General features: G+C 35.1%; 2 protein-coding genes across 3 annotated transcripts; one reads left to right on the top strand and one right to left on the bottom strand.

Annotated features, from left to right (window-relative positions):
* Positions 1 to 357: 357 nt before the first annotated feature.
* Positions 358 to 4,873, bottom strand: LOC306846966 (stathmin domain-containing protein 1-like). The gene is made up of 5 exons (XM_079380697.1): positions 4,682 to 4,873; positions 3,986 to 4,142; positions 3,668 to 3,801; positions 1,957 to 2,088; positions 358 to 1,774 (listed from the first exon to the last, which is right to left on the bottom strand). The coding sequence occupies exons 1-5, from the start codon at positions 4,748 to 4,750 to the stop codon at positions 1,514 to 1,516; spliced, it is 753 nt and encodes a 250-aa protein (XP_079236823.1). The 5' UTR covers positions 4,751 to 4,873; the 3' UTR covers positions 358 to 1,513.
* A 1,965-nt stretch (positions 4,874 to 6,838) lies between these two features.
* LOC306847319 (phosphatidylserine synthase 1-like) lies at positions 6,839 to 17,926 on the top strand. Of its 2 annotated transcripts, none has more exons than XM_079381207.1 (13): positions 6,839 to 7,147; positions 7,972 to 8,063; positions 8,334 to 8,378; positions 8,471 to 8,595; positions 9,565 to 9,723; positions 10,290 to 10,441; positions 10,746 to 10,887; positions 11,860 to 11,972; positions 12,468 to 12,533; positions 15,020 to 15,119; positions 15,397 to 15,465; positions 15,745 to 15,811; positions 16,256 to 17,926. In XM_079381207.1, exons 1-13 carry the CDS (start codon positions 6,969 to 6,971, stop codon positions 16,351 to 16,353), a joined length of 1,407 nt encoding a protein of 468 aa, XP_079237333.1. In that variant the 5' UTR covers positions 6,839 to 6,968; the 3' UTR covers positions 16,354 to 17,926. The 2 variants fall into 2 exon arrangements, with proteins under 2 accessions (XP_079237333.1, XP_079237334.1); XM_079381208.1 differs by having other exon boundaries at positions 6,884 to 7,147; positions 16,259 to 17,736.
* Positions 17,927 to 18,863: the final 937 nt, after the last annotated feature.

Here is an 18,863-nt window from a genome sequence, read left to right as displayed (position 1 = left end):
AGAGGTCACTGGTTCTAGCAAACAGCTGAACGGCTTTGAAAACCACACATACAAGTCATAAAAGGTTAGGGTTGAAAACTCTTTAAACATATGCTTCGTTTATTTGGATAAAGTCAGGTGAAATCTAGTTGTGTGGTACATATGTTCTAGTCTGTGAGGCTAATTTTCATGTGGTATCATAAAAGCCTGTCTGACAAGAGCCAGCTTGAATGGTGAGGCATTACTGCTTTGATAGAGGGGGCATTTTCAAATGTAACAGGTGGGACCTGTCGGAATGTCAGTGCAGGCAGACAAATCACTGGCAGCTGTAACAGCACACACACACACACACACACACAAGATGACAACACATTTTTTAAAGGTATCTAGTTTTATATAATTAGCTAATTACAAGAGGCCTAGTTACTTAGGATAGTTACACCATCATAATTACAAAGAGACATACTAAAATGCAAGGATAACACCAGAGAACCATCTCGGATTTCCACTGTCCCCAAGACAAAACAATTCCCTGTTTCAGACTAACTACATTAGCTAAGTAGCGCCACCTTGTGGACAGCCATTTCCCTTCAGTGGAAGGTACACACTTGCAATTGAGTGTTTAAAAGAATATATTGATTTTTAGACAAAAAATCTCACAGATGATTGTAATAATTGATTGCATATAAAAGTAGTTTATATGATAAACTGTACATAAAAAGTTTGGGGTTAGTAAGAAATCAATACTTTCATTCCGCAAGGATGCATTAAATTGATTAAAAATTACACTGTATAGACATTTATAATGTTCTAAAAGATTTCTATTTCAAGTAAATTATGTTCTTTTGAACTCTCTATTCATCTAAAAATCCTAGGGAAAATGTATCATGACTTCCACAAAATGATTAAGAAGAACAACTGTTTTCAAAGTGGATAATAATAATAATAGGAAATGTTACTCTATTAGAATGATATTTGAAGGATTATGTGACACTGAAGATTTGAGTAATGGCTGCTTTAGATTTGTCATCACAGGAATTAATTACACTTTAAAATATAAAATAAGACAGAAAACTGTTAAACTTATTATTTCTAATAATATTTTACTGTAATTTTGATCAAATAAATGCAGCCTTGCTGAGCACAAGAGACTCTTATACAAAACATTAAAAAAATCTTACTGGCCCCAAACTTTTGAGGAAGTATAATGTTCTTAAGAATCAAGACTTACAAGCAGTATGAAAGAAATATCTCATTGGCAACTTACATATATCATGCTAAATTGTTAACTTTTCTAATCATTTGTTCTGCTACCTACATAATGACTGCCTCAACCTGTTTACACTTATTAGGCACATATTTCCATGATAATGTAAAACCCCAAGGTCAGAATTTGATCTGAGCCATACCCTGCATTAAAATAAACAAGAATGTGAATAACATGTAAAGTGCATGTGCAACTCTAAGAAATATCGCTAGATCAAGCTGCTTCAGTATGTAGTTTCACTCTGAAACACACACACAAGCAGTAGGTCTAAAATCTCTCGTCTGTGTCTTCAGTCTGTTGGAAGGTGGAGTCATTTTCCAGTTCTGGGGAATCATTAAGTCTTTGGTCCTCAGACTCTCCATTGACTGGCTCCATTGATTGTAGTTGTTTGGTTCTGGTTGGGACAGGAAGCTGTTCAGAATGGAGCAGTTCCAAGGGGTCGAGTTCCCCATCTGCGGTCACTGGGGCAGCGACACGCGGCCGTGCTGATTTAATCCTCAACTTGCGTTTCAGGTCTTCCTCCTTCTCCTAAAACAGATCATTTAACCATATATCATAATATTGTGCCACATGCTATTACTAATACAATCTAAAAGCACAAAAAAGTGCAAAAAAACCTCCAAGATCAAATATAACACTGAATATTAGAGAAGAGATTTTAAATGCATTAAAACTGAATGAATGATAAATGTCATTTGGTTCTGCTTCACCTTTCTCCTCTCCTCCACCTGTCTCATCTTCATCTCAATGTCTTCCTTTCTGGTGACTTCTTGTTCTTTGCGAATTTTCAGTGACTCTAGCCGAGCGGGAGGCCTTCTCTTTGGCTTATCAGCATCATCCATCTAACAGACATTATAAATGTTTGTCCCAGAGGAACAGAAATGATCATTTATACACATACAATATGACAGTTCAATTACAGATGTTTTTTTTCAAAGAATAGTCAACTAAATGTTTGAGTGGATTAAAGACTAAGTAAACTCCAAAAAGAGCTATCAAGACACCAACAAAATATGAATGAGTCTTGTATCAAGGGGTTTATTTTTGAATAATTATTGGCCAAACATATGATCACAGATATTGCAATGCAACTTACTAAATAAGTAAATAAATATAGCCTACATTATACACTAATAGTCAAAAGTTTTTGAACAGTAAGATTTTTAATGCTTTATTTTTTTAAATAAGTCTCTTCTGCTCACCAAGCCTGCATTTATTTGATCCAAAATACAGCAAAAATAGAAATATTGTGCAATATTTTTTCTATTTAAAATAACTGCTTTCTATTTGAATAACTGCTGAATGTTTAGCATCATTACTCCATTTTTCAGTGTCACATGATCCTTCAGAAATCATTCTAATATTCTAATTTGTTGCTCAAAAAACATTCAGTATTATTATTATTATTATCAATTTTTAATTTTTAAAACAGTTGAGAAAACATTTTCAGGATTCTTTGATTAATAGAAAGATCCAAAGATTTATCTGAAACAAAAAGCTTTTGTAATATTATACATTATACCATTCAAAAGGAATATAAATTAATACTTTTATTTAGCAAGAATTCTTTAAAGTAATCAACAGTGACGATAAAGACATTTATAATGTTACTAAATATTTCTATTTCAGATAAATGCTGTTCTTCTTTCTATTCATCAAAGAAACCTGAAAAATTCTACTCAGCTGTTTTCAACATAATACTACTACTAATAATAATAAAAAATGTTTTTTGAGCAGCAAATTAGAATATTAGAATGATTTCTGAAGGATCATGTGACACTGAAGACTGATGATGCTAAAAATTCAGCTTTGAAATCACTGGAATAAATTACATTTTAAAATATATTCAAATAGAAAATAGTAAAAATATTTCAAAATGTTACTGTTTTTGCTGTACTTTGGATCAAATAAATGCAGGCTTGGTGAGCAGAAGAGACTCCTTTAAAAACATTACAAATCTATTAAGTTATTTTAATGTTTTGTTATTGTTTTATTAAGTGATTTTTACTTTATAAAAATTAATTATTTTATTATGTGAGAAAAATAAGACATGGACTAGTATAGGGACAACAGTTTAGAGCCCATTACACAAAAATATTTGACTGCAGAAAGTCACGACTGAGTCTGACCAATCAGATTCAAGTATTCTAGAGAGTCTTATAATAATAAAGACTATTCTAGTAATGAATATATGTATGAAATTCTTATTCACTGTATAAGAATTCAGTTTTGGACATTTCCACAACACAATGCACTGTGTAAGTGAAAATACAGGTGAAACGAATATGAACAATCAATATGTACAATTCCTTCTTATTAACACAGGTCCCTATTTATTTTTTTATTTTTTTATGTGAGAAAAGGCAATATTTAAGAAATCATAACACTTTTTTATATTTCAACATTGACAATAGCCCTCACCACGATGTTGTAGGCTTCCCCACTTCCTCCCTGCCTTGGTTGAGCTGGAATGATTCCCTGAACAAGCAGCTGCTCCAGGATCTCACTGGACTCGGGCCTCTCTTCACTTTGCTGGGACAGTCCAGAACTCTGGGCTAGATTTCACATGATGTGTGGGTCAAAATAATTTATATATTTAGTTCATTTCCTATATTATATTTTATATTGTTATTCCATTTTAGCCTTCCTGTATCTCTGATGAAAGGCGTCAAAGTTGGCCAGCAGTTTTTAGCTCCTTTAAAGTGAAATAACAAAGTTGTCCTAGAATTTCTATCTAACCTTGTAGTGGTGGCAGCATTCGAGGTAGGCCTACAGATCCAGGTAGAACTGTTGGCTCCGCTGCATCCAGACTGACCCCACTATCTGTGGTCATTTTGGACACGGCAGAGTCACCACGAGAGCCTCCCTGAGCCACAACAAACCCCACAGTCTCAGTCTACAAAATAAAAGCAAAGTAAGTCAGGTATAAGTCTGCATATAACAAAACACTGACAGCCAAAATTGTTTGCTTGTCTTGTAAGGTGAAGTTTACCTGGTCTGTTGGCTGGTTTTAAAGGGATTTGAGACTGGGAAACCAGATAAAATCAGCTAAAACCAGCAAACTAGCTTTGGTTGGTTTAAGCATTTCATTTTGTTTAATTATTCATCAAATTCACCTAATATAGACTATTAAATGAAATAGGTTAGTTGTGTATAGATTTATAGATTTAAAAAAACACTTTTTATAGAAAGTGTTTTTTTTACTTGTTGTATGTCTGTTTATGTAGCACCGTGGTCCTGCGAGGCACGACATTTCGTTGTACTGTATGTCCCCACATGTAGCGGAATGACAATAAAGCTCAACTTGAACTTGAAATAGTTGTGGGAACAACAGATCTCTTCATCAAGTTTCCTCATATGTTTCAACATACTATAACCACTACCGACATTGTTTTAATCATCATAAATCGAATAACAAAAAAGATTACAGCTTACCTCATTTCCGTTCAGACCGCTCTGTTTTACGGGTTCGACCACCGTGATTTTGGAGCTCCCACATCCCATGTTTATCGCTCAGGACAGCGCGAGCTGAAAATGCGGCTCCGAAACTATTCAATCTGTGTGAAGTTCTTAAACACCGTCGCATTCCAACACATGATCCACGATCTCGCGACCATCGTTGTCAAGGACTCTCTGCGTTGCTATGATTCGTTGCTACAATAAATCTGACCCCGTTCCAGAGGTCACGTAACCTGTTATGTTGCCTTGGCTCTACACTTGTCAAAAATAAAACAAGGGTTTATACAGGTAATTGATTATTAGAACAAAAGTGGCATCAACAGCTAATTTTTTTTAGTGAATTATTCTTCACTAGATTATTTAATTAGAATTAAAAATATATGAAGGTAATTTGATGCCATAAAGATTTGCATGCTCAGGATACGATTTGTGAAAGTGCACATAAGACTGTAAGCGTAAATTAAATTTGCATGCGCAAGAGAAGCTTTGTAAAGGTGTAAATAGCGTTTCAAGCGCAAGAAAAAATTATTTGCAGCATTTTGCTGTTACTTGTAACTGTAATTCATGTATTGTGAAACTGCAGCTTCATGCTAGCTCAAAATAAATATGATCTGCATTCTTATAACTTCCATTTTTCCGCGCTTACACTTTTGGCACGGTTTCTTCGTCAAAATGCGGTCAAAAGCACTGCAAGCCTGTGAACAGTGATTTGCAAGCGAAAACAACAGTTTAAAGAACTGCAAAACGGATTGACCTCGTAGAACCAATCTGTATGTGTAAAAAAACAGACTGTCAAATGTCTAAATGACTTGTTGTGTATGTAGGGCAAAAAGTTCCCGAAATAATCCGATATGTACAGTCTTTCTTTTATCTGCGCTTACAGTTTTGGCAGATTCTCTCACTAACTGAGATTTGCAAGCGTGAGGGGGAGGGCGGGGCCACCTTCTTTTTGTAGCTAATCAAATGAGGCTCTAGCTGACTCTCCATTTACTCTAATCTGATTGGTTCAAATAAACACATCATACGCCAAGACATTTATCTTCATTTAGTTCGGGAACATTCTCCATTCTTTTTGAACAAGTGAACAAATCAAGCTAATTTTGGTGTTCTTTTTTTTTTTTTGTCTACTCTTATTGATGTCTTTCTTCCAAATGATGATGTGTTGGCTACATTTATTGGAAACGGCCTGTGTTCTAATGACATACCTGTCATAAAACAATTGGCCAAGGCTTGACAGATCTATAACACATTATATGTCACCTAGACACCTTCCTCAACTACAAGCGTAAAGTTACCCAGCCCACCAAGTGGCACAATTATAGGTCCGACTCCCTCATAACTACTCCTGTTGGTTAACTAATCATAGATAATTGCCAGGACTCATATAAGATGTAATAAATTATATCTATTTGAGTGAATATCTAGATTTGATGAAAAAAAACAAACAAAACCCAATGTATTCATACATATAAACAGTACCAAAGCAAACTGTGCAGACATAAATATATATAGCATATAATAAATTATATGTAAAAATATAATAATATAAAATATATTTACCAATATATTCAAATAAATATAAATAACATGCACATGAAAACACCCCAAAATATATATATTTTCTAAACAAATAAGTATTAGGGAACAAAGTATAGTTTAGCTTGTATATTTATCACGTGGAGTAAAATCTGACAGTAGCCCTAACCATTACACTGAAAGTGAGAAAGAAAGAAAGAAAGAAAGAAAGAAAGAAAGAAAGAAAGAAAGAAAGAAAGAAAGAAAGAAAGAAAGAAAGGAGGAGCCTTATAATCGTGCCAATACAGCATCTCGAGTCCTAAATTAAATTAGACTAAATAGATTTGGTTTTACATTCAGATTAGATTAAACTGAAATAGATGAAGAACATTTCCAGCGTGAACTTCTGTACTTCCTCAAGTAGATATCCGTCACATCATAAATCCTTAAGAGCAGATCCTCTTTTCTCCAGCGCGGTCAGGCCAGAAGATGGTAGTATCGCTCATCTTTCCTCCAGTCAACACCCACGAACCCTGAACGACCCCGCCTGAAACAGAGCCCTGCAAATGGGAGAAGCTCTTATAGCCTCCTGCCTTTCCTCAACCAATGAAGTCGCCTGAAATAGGGCGGTGAGAACATCTCGACCCACTCAACTTCAGTGAAGTTCTGTCAGAGAAACTGGGCGCTGGTGGAGTGGAGTGGAGTGGAGTGTCTTCTGGACCCCTTGTCAGTTTGGATTAGACCAACCATGGCGCCCAGTCAGGGTTCCAGGATGCTCAGTAAAGATGATGTGAATTATAAACTTCACTTTCGGATGATAAACGAGCAACAAGTGGAGGATATCACCATTGATTTCTTCTACAAACCGCACACCATTACTTTACTGACGTTCACCGTCGTCAGCATAATGTACTTTGCGTTTACGAGGTAAGTAAACAGGAGGTTTAGGACAGAACACACCTGTCTGTCAGCATGGCAGCGGCAACTCAGAGCGCGTGACAGAGGGTTCCGTCAAGACAATTACTTTCCCTTTCAGCTTAAATGGTTTGAAGATGACGCAGATCAGGTTAACAACTGCCTGAAAATATTTGAAAAACTTAGGCTAAACATTACACTATGTTCAATTAAAAATTCAACGAGATTGTCAATGCCACTTGAATCTATTTGAATCTGCCACTTGATAGTAACAGTGTTACACAACCTGGAGCCACAACTTACATTTTTGATTGTATTGATAATAGCCTAATGTTTTAAAACTGCTCACTTATTTAAAGATTTAAATATTGCATTTTCAGTGTATTTTTGAATGACTGTTAATGTGATATATTTACTTCTATATGTCAGGGTTATTATTAACTAAAACTAAACCCATAAAAAATTGTTCCTTGAAATGAAATTAAAAATAGCTAGTTGTCAAGGCAGCAGTTCTCATTTTTATTTAATTCAACTTTATGTACTAAAAACCAAACAAAAGCTGAAATAAAAATTGATGGATGGTTAAAAAAAATAAAAATGACAAAAAAACAGCAAAATGACTAAAACTTCAACTAAAATAAAAATGTATAAAAATAATAACTGATTTAAAATATGAATAAATCTGACAATAGTATCTCAATGATACTAAACACTGATTCTCCATTGATTTGCCACACCCACACCAAAAAGTCTGGTGACATTGTGAAAGGTTATAGTTCTATGAAGTAATCATGGCTCTGAAATGTTATCTGCACTTCGTGTTTTTATTATGGCAGGGATGATGGTGATTCTGATAATAACCTTCGTGTGGGTCTGCTGCTGGTCGGATCTTTCTTTCTTGTTATCAGTGTTCTTGCCTTCCCCAACGGTACAGTCGTTGTTCATTTGCTTCTCAGTAGAAACTTTTGCTGATTGCTTTCATTGCAGGAAAATTCTGTCATTATTTCCTTACCCTCATGTATTTTCTTCCACGGAACACAAAAGCAAATTTGTATAACAGAATTTCCAAGCTGCTCTTTTCCATAAAATAAAAAGCTCAGGCATTTGGCTAAACCTCTCCAAGTAAATCACACAAACAGGAATGACATGAAAACAAACAATTTCTTTTTTTCTCATTGGATTAAAAAAACACTTTTAGGTCCTTTCATAAGACCGCATCCCGCTATATGGCGCATGGTTTTTGGTGAGTGACTGTTAATAGTCTTTTCTTGTGTTTACTTGTCAGTGGCTATGTTGACTCAACCTCCAACGCCGTGATCTATTGAAACTTTGCAGGTCTCAGTGCCCTTTACTTCCTATTCCTGGTGTTCCTCATCTTCCTGAACTGGAATCAGGTGAAGGTGCTTTTGTATTGGCTGGACCCCAATCTACGCTATGCTACTCGAGAAGCAGATGTCATGGTGAGTGATATGATATCCCAGGACAACAACTAAATTCATTCTTGCATGAGAAGTTAGAAGCTAGCCATCATGTCTTATACTCTTTGTTGCCATAGCCCATCATATTGTGTTTATATAAATGATATCAAATCTGTATTGGCAACTCAAGTCAACATTCATTCACACTGAGCTGTGAAAACCTTAGCTTTTCTCACTTCTCAACTCTGTTTTGGTCTAGCCTATGTTTTCTAAGATCTCTGATCTTATTATTATTATTTTCTTCCATGGATACTTGGCTTTCATTTGAGTCCTTTTAATTTTTTTAATTACTCCATTTACATACCAGTATAAACAGCTGTGAAAAAAAAAATAAAGGAGTGCATTCAGTTTTATATAATCTGTGATTTCCTGCATTATGTCGTCTTTATTTATGGCTGCATGTCAATCTTATGAATTTTTATATGCGATCATGGTCGCAGCAGACTAGTGCAGCCCATAGATTATGTCTGAGCTGTGGAGTTTGAAACCCTCCCTTTAGTGTGTGTGTTTCTAATCCAGTGAATTATGATTAATTACCGTAAAGTGATAATGCCAGCTTTCTGTAAGAGGTTTCCATGTAGCTCAGAGGACGGCCTGACTGCCTACGTTCAGCCAATAGGATTATTTGAATCTCTGTCCATTGACATCAAGCTCCATATCTCTCACTGAATCTAATTTGCACTGTGCCCTACTTTTTTTTTTTTTTTAAGCTTGTTTTAAGCTTTCACTCATTTGTAAAATGAGTGAAATTGTTTCTTGAAACAAATTGATTATACAGCCCCGATATATTACTAATGTATAGCCAATAACATATTCTATAGTTTAAATAATCCTGACGTTTTCCATACAGTTTACATAATTTTGAATTTACAGTATTTATTTATACATTTTTCAATTTTATTTTTTTGCATTTTGTTTTATTTATGTATTTAATTTTATCCTTTTTTACAGGAGTATGCAGTAAACTGTCACATGATCACATGGGAACGCATCCTGAGTCACTTTGACATTTTTGCTTTTGGTCATTTTGGGGGCTGGGCAATGAAAGCTCTACTCATCCGCAGCTACGGCCTCTGCTGGTCTATCAGCATCACGTGGGAGCTCACAGAGGTAATGCATTTTATATATTTATACCGTTTAAACGTCAAACCTCATTTTTTATGTTTTTGAAAAAAGTCTCTTATGTTTACCAAGACTGCTGATTTGATTAAAAATATACAGTAAAACCAGCAATATTGAAACATTATTACAAATTTGACACTATGAGTCAGTGGGTGTCTTTCCCAGCCAAATACCTTTGAAAGTAAGTAGTTGCTCATGCAATAGTGCTGATTATGCAACTTCCTCATAACCAAATACTTAATCGTCTGTAAAATTGATGTCAGGGAATGTCAAGTGTTCTTTGACTAAGCAAATAAAACATAAAATCTCAGTTTGAGGTAAACCCTGATAATATCTTATGGAGTATAATTTATGTATGATTGTTTGAGGCATGCTTATTATTACTATTTTTAATACCAGATACATATGAGTTGATACTAGATTTGTAGACTATCTCTAATCCACAATAATGTCTCAGAGTTGAGCAGTGAAAACCGCCTGGTTTGTTATATAGGGGCATGGCGTACCACCTTTTGTTGCTTTATATGTCTCTCGCCCCTTTCTTCCTCCTTCAGTTGTTCTTCATGCACCTCCTGCCAAACTTTGCAGAGTGCTGGTGGGATCAAGTCATTCTTGACATCCTGTTGTGCAACGGAGGGGGAATTTGGCTTGGCATGACTGTGTGTCACTTTTTAGAGATGCGTACCTACCACTGGGCCAGTATCAAGTAAGCTCTTTTTATGATGAATCTGTGGCTGTTCCCTATGAAACCAGCATTTGTAATTGAAAAATATATAATTTTGCTGCTGCTAATGTTGCAGAAATTAACAAGCAGCAGTAGTCACACTCCCCACCATTGTATTGTGTTTGGAGATGTGAATGCAGAGATAAGTTATGTGTTAACTCCAAACCTGTTTTGCACTACATTCTTGTTGGATCATCTGATCCAGTTTTTAGGTCACTGAGGTAGTGTACAACCTGTGTTTTGGATGATTATAAACAGGTCGTTTGTGTGTTTTGTATATGTTCAGGGATATCCACACAACCACAGGCAAGCTGAAACGGGCTGTTTTGCAGTTCACTCCGGCCAGCTGGACGTATGTGCGCTGGTTTGACCCCAAATCCTCTTTTCAGAGGATGGCTGGAATCTACCTCTTCATGATAGTATGGCAGGTGTGTGATCTAAAACATAAGTAGTATGGAAAGCCTTTCAGTTTTTGTTACATTCAAGCTTGTCGCTTGTAAACAGAACCTCTGTCCCACAAACTTTACTTTAGCCAAGTTGGGGGCATTTAAATTATAGAGTCACAGTGGAAAAATATAAGTATTGATGATAATTAAGATTTCATTATGATTTATGAGCGTACAATTTATTTGTAAATTTTTTTAAACTTTAAATGAGAAACCTTAATTATGTAGCTTGACAGAAAATACCTGTTTAGCCAGTTTATGATGGCAAAACTACATATCCCGTCTTTCTCTGTGTTTATATAACAATAATATTAACAAAAATAACCGTTTTCTATTTGACATATTTAAAAATGTAATGTATTCCTGAGCAAAGCTGAATTTTCAGCATCATTACTCCAGTCTTCAGTGTCACATGATCCTTCAGAAATCATTCTAATATGCTAATTTGTTGCTCAAAACCTTTTTTTTAATTATTATTCTCAATGTTGAAACATGATTCATATCTTTTGTGGAAACCATGATACCATTTTTTAGGATTATTTGATGAATATAAAGTTTAAAAGAGCAATATTTTAAATAGAAATAATTTGTAACAATGTCAAATGTTTTACTTGTCATTGGCTATGTTGACTCAACCTCCAACACCGTGATCTATTCACTTTTGATTAATTTAATGCATCCTTGCTAAATAAAACTATTAATAAAAAAAACCCAAATCTTACTGACTCCAAACTTTTTAACACTAATATAGATAAAGCATCAGTTACACACCTAATGTACCCTTTGACCTAAAAAAAAGTCTTCTGTTTAATTGAAAAGCAGAGCAAGAAATATGAAATAGGTCAGTACATTCAGAAGAGCTTAACCAAACAGTAGTAGACCACAGATTTAGACTTTGTTTCTTTGTGGTTCTTTGGGTTTTCACTCACTTTTGTCCTGTTTCTGCTCCAACAGCTCACAGAATTGAACACGTTTTTCCTGAAGCATATCTTCGTATTCCAGGCCTCTCATCCTCTCAGCTGGTGCCGGATCCTCTTCATTGGGATCATCACTGCCCCCACAGTGCGGTAATGTCCAATTACCTTTTTCTATGTTCCAGCATAATGCCTTGAAATTAACCTTTCTTTGTACTGGCACTTCTCACCCAACCAAACAACATTAAGACATTTCGCTTTATTTCATCAGAGTTTTTGCTCTGGTCTCGATTTGCTTCTCTAGAGATCAGGACCATTATCTCTCCAAAATCTGATGTACTAAAACAAAAGCTTTTCCTGGAAAGGCAGGATGTGAGATCCATAAGAACTGAGAAACATGAGACTGCCATGCCTTCAAAAGCCAGTTATTTTATTTATTGAAATTATTTATGTATTTATTATGGAGCGTGATCCAATGATCCATAAACGTCAACACAGTAATGCTATTATTCCATTCTTTCAGCCATATAATCATTATAAATAAATGCATTTATTTTGGATAATGATGTTTGGCAGGTGTGTATGCAACCATTGTACTGTTTGATGCCAGAGGTGTTGAATGACTCATTACTTATAGTTTGCATTTAGGCAATACTACGCATATCTAACAGACACCCAGTGCAAAAGAGTTGGAACACAGTGTTGGATGTTTGGGTAAGTGCATGCTTATTTTTCTAATGCAAAAGTTCTACAGGTACATCTCAAAAAATTAGAATATCGTGAAAAACAATTTTTTTGTAACTTATTTCAAAAAGTTAAACTTTCATATATATATTAGATTCATTACATGTAAAGTAAGGCATTTCAAAAGTTTTTTTGTTGTGTTTTAATTTTGATGATTAGAGCTTACAGCTCATGAAAGTCAAAATCCAGTATCTCAAAATATTAGAATATTTCCTAAGATCAATCAAAAAAAGGATTTGCAAAGCAGAAAAGTTCAAGTTCTTTAAAGTATGTTCATTTATGCATTCAGTATTTTGTCAGGGCTCTTTTAGCGCAAACTCCAGCATCAGTGAGGTGTGGCATGGAAGCGATCAGCCTGTGGCTCTGCTGAGGCACTATTGAGCCTTCAGCTCGTATGTATTGTTGGATCGACTGTTTCTCATCTTTCTACCATAGAAAATATACCATAGATTCCATATGAGATTCAGGTCAGGCATGTTGGCTGGCCAATCAAGCACAGTAATATCATGGTCAGCAAAGCACTTGGAAGTGGTTTTGGCACTGTGGGCAGGTGCTAAAGTCCTGCTGGAAAAGCAAATCAGCATCTCCATAAAGCTTGTAAGCAGATGGAAGCATAAAGTGCTCTGCAATCTTCTGGTAGACGGCTGCATTGACTCTGAACTTGATAAAACACAATGGACCAACACCAGCAGACGTCACAACACCCCAAATCATCACTGACTGGAAACTTCAAACTGGGCTTCAAGCAGCTTGGATTCTGTGCCTCTCCAGTCTTCCTCCAGACATTGATTTCCAAATTAAATGCAAAATTTAAATTGATCTGAAAAGAGGACTTCGGACCACTGAGCAACAGTCAAGTTCTTTTTCTCCTTAGCCCAGGTAAGATGCTTCTGACGTTGTTTCTGTTGCAGAAGTGGCTTGGTAGCCCTTTTCCTGAAGACATCTGAGCTTGGTGACTCTTGAAGTGAAGCTCTCCCAAGTGTTTGAATCAGCTTTGCTTGACAGTATTCTCAAGCTTGCGGTCATCCCTGTTGCTTGTGCACCTTTTCCTACTCAGATTCTTCCTTCCAGTCAACTTTGCATTTAATATGCTTTGATACGGCACTCTGTGAACAGCCACACCTTTCAGTAATGACCTTCTGTGACTTACCCTCTTTGTGGAGGGTGTCAATGATTGTCTTCTGGACCATTGCCAAGTCTGCAGTGTTCCCCATTATTGTGGTTTCAAAGAACAAGAGATACCCTGAATTTATACTGCAGGGATGGTCGTTTAATGAAACTCAAATATAAATATTCTAATATATTGAGATACTGGATTTTGAAAATGAAGTTTTTCCACGATATTCAAATTTTTTGAGATGTACCTGTATGTAATACCTGTCAAAATAAGTAAAAAAAAAAAAAATCATATTCACAGTTCAGCCAGTAGTTTTTCCAGTTTGGATGTTTTGGGTCTTACAATCAGCAACAGGTGATGACTTATAGGGATAGTTCATCAAAAATGAAACTTCTGTCATCATTGACTCACACTTTCAAACCTGTAGGACTTGTGTGGTACATAAAAGAACACATTTGTGGAACACATTTTGAGCAGTTTACATTGACAATGAAAGTTTGAGTTTACAAACAAAAACAGTTGAAAATATTTTCTTTTGTGTTCCACGGCATAAATAAAGTCACGCAGGTTTGGAGTGACATGATAGAGTTAAAATTTTGGGGTAAACTATCCCTTCCATAAAGACTGTGCCATAAAATGATTCTGTCTGTTTAATTTGGAACTTATTATTTTCTTACAGTGGTGTAGATACAGAGAGGTTTAATACATAGTTTTAGTTCTGTCTCACCACAGCTGTTTTTGTCAGAATCAGGTGATTTGTGCCCTGTTTACCAGACAATCTCACTTTTTCCATTCGATTCTAAACAATGGAGGCATTTTCTCTTGGCTTTGTAAAGCTCCAGGTCTGCGAGATTACTCCTACATGGTCTGGTGACTTAACAAACCACACTTTTGTATTTGTAAGTCCTACAAATCTGAAATGCTCAATAGAGATTTTTCCATTGTGCATTAAACACAAAAAGTTGGATACTGTTTAACACTTAAAGAAAAAGTATAATTCTGTCATTTACTCACCCTCATGTTGAACAAGAAAAGGTAATATTTTGAGTTGTGTTTTAAGTTAAAAATTAATGTGGTCTACTATTTTTGAACCCTGTTGACTCTTCAGTCATTTTGCTCAGATATTCTTCAAAATATCTGAAATAACTAAATATCAAACCAATCATGGCATCTATTTTTTCTGAATTTTCAACCGTATATATGTTGAAATTGGCATTTAAATATTTGTTTTTAAAATTGTGCTGGAAAGTTTGTTTGTATATTTATATAAACAAATAAATGACACTTTGATATGTTGTTATATAATGCAACAAATATGAGTATGTGTTTTGTTCTGCAGGGCCATTGCTTTCCTGGAGGCCCTGGCTTGTATCAAATTTGGACAAGACTTGTTCTCTAAAACACAGGTTCTTTATGTTGTCCTTTGGCTTTTGTGTTTGGTGAGTGTTTTTTTGTTCATTTCTGAGTCTGATACCACACTGAAAAATCTCATTTAAAATATTCAATAGTACAGAAATGTTGTACGGCATTTAAAAATCCTCACTATTTTTTCATTCACTAATGAAAAAAGCAATTTATTCAATCATGTGCAAGTGGAACTAAATAGACATTGTGAAATTCATGTTCATTTTAATACATTTTCTCAGAGTTTTGAATCCCACTGTTGTGGCGAAGTCTCATATACACTTTCTCTCTCTTTTTCTTGCCACCTTCCAGGCTTTCATTACTTTTCTCTGTCTATATGGTATGATTTGGTACGAGCAGAATTATGGGAAGAGGCTGAAGGTAAATGACTGTATTTATTCATCTGTTACCATAACATGATGTACTGACAGATACTAATTTAATCCAGTGAATTCTTCAACTAGAATACAATCTAGTGCTGTCTGCTGGTCTTTCACAATTGACAATATTTACATTAGAAACATCCCCAGCAGAGAGCACACAAAATGTCACAATTATATGTTAAAGCTAATTTGCTCTGCGTTTTAGTGTGTCGTGCTTTATTTTCCTAGTTTGTGCTTGCATATCAAATGTTGACAAACTGCTAAATCTCTTTAACAGTACATTGCAGATTGTGACGACAACATTCTTACTGACCCGTATGACTACATTCCTGAAACTGCCAAAGGTAACATACAATGATTTGTTTTAGAGGGTGTATTACTATAAATCATATATTATTAGTAGAATGTACTTTTATTGGGAAGTCGTGGCCTAATGGTTAGAGAGTTGGACTCGTAATCCAAAGGTTGTGGGTTCGAGTCTCGGGCCGGCAGGGATTGTAGGAATTCCGAGTATGGGTCACCATACTTGGCTGAATGTCACTTCACTTTCTCAAATGACGACAAATACCTAGAAATGTACCATTTTAATGTGATTTTTCACATCACGCTCAGATTTGTAACATGGAATTTCCTTTCATTATTTAATTTTCTACCCTAGATTAAAATTAAAAAGAAAATTGTATTGTGGTATGAAGAACATTTTAAGGAACATTTGAGATTTATTTACACTTCGAATATCTGAATGGTTTTATTTAACATATATGCATTTACATTTTTACTACTATTAGCAGAGAGGAACTCGAGTAGTAATTCCACTTCATCACGGAGAAGAAAAAGAGGCTCCGGAAAAAACAAAACAATCAATGGAGCAAGCAGCAAGAAGTGACCACAGCTAGAGACCAATGATCTCTCAATGGGCCACAAGGGGTTAAAGAAAGAATCTGTCATAAACAGTTGAAGAGAGGTAAGCGGTTAGCTGGGTGATAGTGTGCAGACACACGAAGGTTTCTATAAACAGAGGACACATTCCAAACCACACGCCTCTGTCTTTGCAATGTACTGTTGTATACTAGGTTTCATTTTCAAAGCGCTTGGAAGGAAACAATGATTTGTGGTATACCAGGATTCTGGGAAATGACACAATGCACACTTTCCAGTGGCACTGATGTGGCTTTTATATGTCGGAAGCGTCTGAGCCAGTGAATGTTTTGTGATGGCCCTCCAAATGAAAGGAGCTCAATGCTGCCAGGCTTTCTGTAAATCGTTATAGGGGAGCGTTATTCAGTGCTGATTATTTATATTACCAGTATTGTTAATGCAGACCAAGCCCTCTCTTAAATTTTGCACATCATTCTCCACTTGACCTGTAATCAGTGATTTTGATGACACATACCTATGCATTGATTAGGGTAAGAAATTTTATGCAACATTTTATTGTGAGCATAAAAACAAGCTCTACATTCGTCAAAAACCTTTAACACTCGTTTTAATGATCTTGGCACCAATGTTCTATTATCACAACCGTTTTTCAGTCTTCTTTCAGTCTTTTCATTCTTCTTATTTAAATTAAAACTGCAGAGTGGTTGAAGGAGAGGCAGGTCAAGACCTTTTGCATTAAGAGCTGTTGATTTACTTAAATGTAATATGATTCAGCTTTTTTGGCAACATGTAAAGGTGGTTTAGTAATGATGTCATTTTTGTTCTGTACTTTTATTAATTTTGCTTTGTATGTTAACTTTTGTGGTAAGATTTATTACTGTATGAGTATGTGTGGGCATGTGCATACATGATTTTAGACCAATAATATTTTCTGTGGGAGGCCTTTAAATCACTATGCATTTCTACATGCAATTTTTTGAAATCGTTGTAAAATTTGCAAAACCTGCAATTAGGATTTTGTGCTTTTTTTTTAGGCAGGAATATTTTTTTCCATGGGATATTAATACTACATTGTGGCATATGCTTATACTATCACTTATTTTGTCTTATTTAATTGTTTTTTACATTCCATTTTTCATGGACCAAATTGTTGAGCAATACCCAAGCTGTTAGGTATACAGAATTTAATATTTTTTTTCCTGGGAAAAAACAAAACAAAACATCAAAATTTAAAATAGCTGTCAAGATTTCTAGTTATAAATTTGATATGGCTCTGCAGTTCTGAAGGTGACCAAAGCAAATGCATAAAATGTGATGTCAAACTTGAATCTGCCGCAGCAGTGTTGTAATATATAATTATTTCTTAAACTTTAATGTGATAATCAGGAGCAATGAGGTGTGACCATTTTGTTTGAGATTTTTATCAGTGTATGAATGAATGGTTAAACTTCTCACAGATGTGAACCCCCCTCAAGGGGATGTTCTGTTATAACTAAAATAAGTAAAAAATATAATAAAATACTACTACATAATAACTACTAACTACATAATACTATTATTGTTAGAAATTGCAACAATATAAAATAGAAATAAATATATTTATACATTTAAAATTTTAATTAAAACAATAAGTAAACAATAAATAAATAATTATCTCCTGGCCAGAGGAGAACTGGCCCCCCGACTAAGCCTGGTTTCTCCCAAGTTTTTTTTTTCTCCATTCTGTCACAGAGGCAGTTTTGGTTCCTTGCCGCTGTCACCTCTGGCTTGCTCAGTTGGGGACACTTAATTTTTAGCGATTATCGTCAATTTGATTTAGCAGATACTATTTAAACTAAACTGATCTAGACAATGACATCTCTGAATTCAATAATGAAACGCCTTAACTGAAAATTGAATGTTTAATCTTATTATTATACATTACTGACACTCTATCCTCCAGTTTGATACTGTTAAGTGCTTTGACACAATCTGTATTGTTAAAAGCGTTATATAAATAAAGGTGACTTGACTTGACTTTTCACTTTCTTAACACACTTATACTGTATTGTTGAGGAAAAATTTAAAAGAAAATATAAATTGAAGTCTTTATTAGTAATTGTAGTACAATTGTTTGAGTTCCTGGGAAAATATATTCCGGAAAAAAAAACAAAAAAACATATAATCAAAATACAGTGATATTGGTTTGTTTACCTTGCTGTAAACTTAAAGAAAAAGTTTCTCATTGGTTGTTCCGGGACCAAAAAAAGGATATTGAACCAGGAGCGTGGAATGCAAACGGTGCAAAACGTTTATTAAAGGAAACGGTGGTGTGTTGATCACCCTATTCTGATGACGCAAGAGTTGCAATTATGGCAGCTGAAAAGGACATTCTTTGTGTTCTTTTTAAAGAATTTTCGGAGTCTGATGAAATCGGTATAATACGTGTTTAATACTAAAAAATACGCTCGATGTTACAGTCACAGCCCTTGCTGTCCAGAATAAAACAGAACATCCCAATCGAGTGAAGGGATTTGT

Source organism: Barbus barbus (genome assembly GCF_936440315.1).
Source record: "Barbus barbus genome assembly, chromosome: 27".
In the NCBI taxonomy this organism is placed as follows: domain Eukaryota; kingdom Metazoa; phylum Chordata; class Actinopteri; order Cypriniformes; family Cyprinidae; genus Barbus; species Barbus barbus.
This window is presented reverse-complemented; position numbering and strand designations above follow the sequence as displayed.